Source organism: Ipomoea nil, unplaced genomic scaffold (assembly GCF_001879475.1).
Source record: "Ipomoea nil cultivar Tokyo-kokei standard unplaced genomic scaffold, Asagao_1.1 scaffold2761, whole genome shotgun sequence".
Lineage (NCBI taxonomy): Eukaryota > Viridiplantae > Streptophyta > Magnoliopsida > Solanales > Convolvulaceae > Ipomoea > Ipomoea nil.
Window position 1 is genome coordinate 2,276,560 of NW_017619189.1, and position 5,314 is coordinate 2,281,873.

The 5,314-nt window shown below is 39.2% G+C and overlaps 1 protein-coding gene across 2 annotated transcripts; it reads left to right on the forward strand.

Annotated features, from left to right (window-relative positions):
- Window positions 1-763: 763 nt before the first annotated feature.
- On the forward strand, window positions 764-5,314 carry LOC109157133 (metal-nicotianamine transporter YSL1-like). Of its 2 annotated transcripts, none has more exons than XM_019305026.1 (8): window positions 764-1,206; window positions 1,497-1,669; window positions 1,757-1,851; window positions 1,921-2,055; window positions 2,145-2,334; window positions 2,435-2,549; window positions 3,347-3,755; window positions 4,379-5,314. In XM_019305026.1, the coding sequence occupies exons 1-8, from the start codon at window positions 828-830 to the stop codon at window positions 4,893-4,895; spliced, it is 2,013 nt and encodes a 670-aa protein (XP_019160571.1). In that variant the 5' UTR covers window positions 764-827; the 3' UTR covers window positions 4,896-5,314. The 2 variants fall into 2 exon arrangements, with proteins under 2 accessions (XP_019160571.1, XP_019160572.1); XM_019305027.1 differs by having other exon boundaries at window positions 3,350-3,755.

The following is a 5,314-nucleotide window of genomic DNA, read 5'->3' on the forward strand; positions in this document are numbered from 1 at the left end:
AAATTTCACAGAGCACAATCAAATCCACCTTTTAAAGTACTCATAAGGTGTGAATGTGTTAATACATATCTCTTACCGTTTAGGCGTTTAACTAATGCAGTTACATTAAAATTTATGAGGGAGTATTTCACTACTTTTAAAGTCTTATCCAAAAACTGGCTAAGAGTGTAAATCAGTAGTTGAATTACACATTTATATTTTATATATTGAACATGTTTGGTAACATAGTTAGCTTATCAGTTAATTTTGACTTATTTGACCACTAAGCTATTAGCTGTTTGATTTGGTTAAAAAACAAATATGAGTGTTGGATTAATTAGTTTTTAGTAACAGCTTATTGTTTCAAAACACTAAAATTCAAAAAGTTGTGCTTTGCGTTAAGCTTTTTGAGAAAGTCATTTTGTAGGTAATCAGCTATTAGCTAACAGCTAATTTATCAAATATCTTTCTACAACAACTAATATTATCAATTAGTCAAACTCAACTTACTAATCCAATCAGCAAACGACTATTTACCAATTAGCTGGGGTCCAGGTGAAATTGGGATAGGAAGGGGGTGGAGTGCGAATGTGAGAAACCGCTGGGGTCCAGGTGAAATTGTCAGTAATGACTAATGAGAATCAGTACTTGAAGTCACAAATTGTGAAATGGAGAGGTCAACTTTTTGGTGTGCATGTAGAGCCAAATGACTTTAAGTTAGCTATATGCACGGTTGTTATTTTTCTTATAGTATATATAAAGCCAAATCAATTTATATATCTTCCGGGTTTTCATACATTATTCCATAATCTGTGTTCTGCCACCATTGATTTTGCGATCCAAAACCCATGAGTTCAGAAGAGCAGATAATAACCCAGAGGAAAGAAGCGGCAGTAATGGCGGCCATGGAGGATCAGAAGCAAGAAGAAGAAGAAGAGTTGCCGTCGGAGACGCGCTTGCCACCGTGGACGAAGCAGATAACGGTGAGGGGAGTGGTGGCGAGCGCCGTAATAGGATGCATTTACAGCGTGATAGCTATGAAGCTGAATCTCACCACCGGAATCACTCCCAACTTCAACGTCTCCGCCGCGCTGCTGGCCTTCATCTTCGTCAGAACGTGGACTAAGGTGCTTCGCAAGCTCGGGATTTCATCGGCGCCGTTCACTCGCCAGGAGAACACCATGATCCAGACCTCCGCCGTCGCCTGCTACAGCATTGCAATCGGAGGTTATGTCTGCTCTGATTCCCGACATCATAGTATTATTTAGTATTCGTTTTCTGTGTTGAGCATATAACCATTAATGTGCAATTCAATTATTAGCTTACACTTTTAGTTGAAATGGAGCAAATGCTTCAATTTGGTATAGAGCCAGCCAAAGGTCATGGTTCACCCACGTGAGGGGCGTGTTGAGTATATAACCATTAATGTGCAATTCAACTATCAGCTTAGACTTTTAGTTGAGATAGACCTTCAATTTTCTGAAACACTCAGGGTATCTTTTTTTATGGATTTTCAGGTGGACTAGGATCGTACTTGTTGGGGATGGACAAGAAAACATATGAGCTTGCAGGGGTTGAAACAGTTGGGAACAATCCTAGCAGTTACAAGAAACTTGAGATTGGGTGGATGACTGGCTACCAGCTTGTGGTTTGTTTCATTGGCCTTTTTGTGTTGATTCCTCTCAGAAAGGTACTGTGGAAGTGTAGAGTTATCATCTTTATTTTGAATGAATTTTATTAATTTCTGAGGAATTATTGTATTTATATATGTGCCCAGATCTTGATAATTGACTACAAATTGACCTTTCCAACTGGAATGGCAACTGCGGTTCTCATCAATGGATTCCATGCCAAGAGTGATAAGATGGCAAGGTGTGACTGATTAAACCCATAATTTTGATGCTGTTTTGGTGGGTCTTTTTTAATTTTCTTGATTTGCAGAAAACAAGTGAAGGGATTCATGAAGTTTTGCTCTGGGAGTTTTGTGTGGGCTTTCTTTCAGTGGTTTTATACTGGGAAAGAGGAGTGTGGGTTCTCACAGTTCCCAACTTTTGGATTGAAAGCCTGGAAACAAACGTAAAGCCTTTCCCTTTTTGGGTTTCTTGAACTCCTCCTCTCTGCTTTTATCTTCTGAACATGGTTTTTGTTTGTGTTTTGGAGTGCAGATTCTTCTTCGACTTTAGTTTGACTTATGTGGGAACTGGGATGATCTGCCCCCATATTGTGAATGTGTCGGTTCTTCTTGGGGCTATCATCTCCTGGGGTGTAATGTGGCCTGTTGTGGAAAGGTTGAAGGGAGAATGGTTCCCTGCAAACATCCCTGAATCCAGTATGAAAAGTCTTAATGGCTACAAGGTTTCTCTCTTTTAAAGAATTTTGAACCTAAACAATACATATTTATATTTTATATATTATATGCTCAATAGCTCTCTGTGTTTCATCTCAACTATGGCAGGTGTTTATCTCCATTTCCCTCCTCCTAGGTGATGGGCTTTACAACTTCACCAAGATATTATGTATCACTCTCTTAAGCATTCTTGACAAGTTCAAAAAAAGAACTGCAGATGCTGGTAAAATTTCATTTCCGGGTGATTTTGTGTTAATTTAAAAGTTGAAAAAAATTATATTTTGATCTTTAGTTATACCCGTGGTACATAAAGTTGGATTTTAGTCCTTAGGGAACCAATGTCATTGGCTAATTTGGTCTTTCATAGATTTAAATCTGCCACAATTTTTAGAAGTAGGGTGCTGAACTTGGCCCAATAATTTCCCATATTAGTACCTGTACAGTTTACTCTGTGACATTACTTTGATACCACTTGGTAGGATAAGTGTTTGGCGTAACTTTATTTTCCGTGTTAGACTTGGTCCGTTCACCTGTACGCCTAGCAATTCCCCTAACCACCAACAATAACTTACGGGTGAAAGATATCCTCAAGGACGTACTAATGCCCTGTTTGGTAAAATAGTTAATCTATAAGCCAATTTTAGTTTTTTTTTTTAATTTTTTTATCACTATTAGCTGTTTGACTTGGTTAAAAAAACCAATATAACTATTTGATTAATTAACGTTTTGTAACAACTTATTACTCCAAAACACTCAAATTTAAAAAAATTACTCAAAACAACTTTTTCGATCATCTTTTTGAGAAAGTCATTATGTATGTAATCAACTATTAGCTAATAACTAATTTACCAAACATATTTTTATAATCAACTAATTTAGTCAAACTCAATAACTTAATCACATTATTTACTAAACACCCATTAAGAGTATACCACATAATAATTGAAGTAACACAAATGTAATTTTTGGTTAATACTAAAATTAGAGGTTTGTTTATGTAATGGAAGTATTTGATTGCAGCAGCAGTAGAGCAGAGCAAGACGAGTGCAGAGCTGAGAAAAGATGAAATATTCATCAGAGACAGGATTCCGATGTGGGTAGGGGGTGTCGGGTATGTAACCTTGGCGATCATTGCGGTGATCGCCATACCGATGATCTTTCCCGAGGTGAAATGGTACTGGGTAATCCTTGCCTACGTCATTGCTCCCTCTCTGGCCTTCTGCAACGCTTATGGCGCCGGCTTGACTGACATAAACATGGCGTACAACTACGGCAAACTTGGGCTGTTCATGATGGCGGCGATGGCCGGAAAACAGCACGGCGTGGTGGCGGGACTCGCCGGCTGCGGCTTGGTCAAGTCCATCGCTAATGTCTCCTGCAATTTAATGCAGGATTTCAAGACGGGCCATCTCACTATGACCTCTCCCAGGTACAGAAGTTTGCAAACTATTAATAGCTATACAGCGAGATAAAATAAGCTATGAAAAGTTAGAGAAAAATTCAATTTTGGTTACATGATTATAGTGGCATTATTAATTTCAGCACCTGATTTTTAAAAGTGTCAATTTAGTACCTTGACTATGTAACTTTTGTCAATTTTGATCCCTTCGGCCAAATTTAGCGGGAAAATTTTAATTTATAATCTGAGGGGCAAAATCGTCTTTTGATCCTTTCTAGACTAAATGTTGGATTAAATTTTTTCGGCCAAATTTGACCGTCAATTCGGCCGGAGTGATCAAAATTGACAAAATTTACATAGTCAAGATACTAAATTGACACTTTTAAAAGTCAGATGCTGAAATTAACAATGCCCCTATAGTCATGTGACCAAATTTGAAATTTTCTCTGAAAAATAACAACAAAGACATATGAAAATGAGTTCTACAATGTGGCGGATACTGATAGACTACTTTTTTTCCTGTGATCTCAATATAAATGTCTATATCAAGATTTTATGTGTGGGTGTAAAAATTAAGGATAAAAAATAAGAGGACATATAGTATTTTCTTGAAAATAACCAATAAACACTGAGTCAAAAATAATATTCTTCAGGGCCATGTTTCTGAGCCAGGCCATCGGCACCGTGATCGGCTGCGTGGTGGCGCCGCTCAGCTTCTTCCTGTTCTACACGGCGTTCGACATCGGAAACCCCGCCGGAGAGTTCAAGGCGCCGTACGCGCTCATTTACAGAAACATGGCGATTCTCAGCGTGGAAGGCGTCTCGGCTTTGCCCAAACACTGCTTGCAGCTCTGCTACGGCTTCTTCGGCTTCGCCATTGTCGTCAACTTCGTCAAGGACCTTTCCCCGCCGAGGATCAAGAAATTTATGCCGCTCCCCATGGCGATGGCGGTGCCGTTCCTCATCGGAGGCTACTTCGCCGTAGATATGTGTGTTGGGAGTTTGGCTGTGTTCTTGTGGCAGAAACTGAACGCCGTGAAGGCGGAAGTTATGGTTCCGGCGGTGGCGGCGGGGATGATCTGTGGAGAGGGTTTGTGGATTCTCCCGGCGTCGATTCTTGCCTTGGCCAAAATCAGTCCCCCTATTTGCATGAAGTTCTTGCCTTCTTGAAAGAGTCTTGATTTTTAAGGGTTTAGAAATATAGGATGTTAGAGTAACAAATGTTAATAGAGTTGAATCCGCAGGACTAGCGCAGCTCATCCCATATACCACATTTTATTATAAATGATACAGGAGTTAATACCCAAAATGGTATTCGACTATGGTGGTTTTTCTGGATTTCGTCCTGAACGATTTTTGTGGTCTAATGTAGTTTTAGATTTGTGTATTTTTGCTCAATATAGTCCTCCGTTTACTATTCCGTCCAATTGGTGTTAAATAGAGGGGTAATTTGGTAATTACAATATTTGCCTCTCATTGAAAGAGGGTAACACCAAGTGGACAGAATAATAAACGAAGAACTACATTGAACAAAAACACACAAGTCTGGGGCTACATTGGATCACAAAAGTCGTTTAGGACGAAGTCGA

Bases quoted from the DNA above. Each gene is read 5' to 3' on its own strand.
- LOC109157133 (XM_019305026.1), top strand. From the start codon at position 828: ATGAGTTCAGAAGAGCAGATAATAACCCAGAGGAAAGAAGCGGCAGTA. The intron at 1,207-1,496 runs GTTATGTCTGCT...ATGGATTTTCAG, and splicing joins CTACAGCATTGCAATCGGAG to GTGGACTAGGATCGTACTTG. The intron at 1,852-1,920 runs GTGTGACTGATT...CTTGATTTGCAG, and splicing joins AAGAGTGATAAGATGGCAAG to AAAACAAGTGAAGGGATTCA.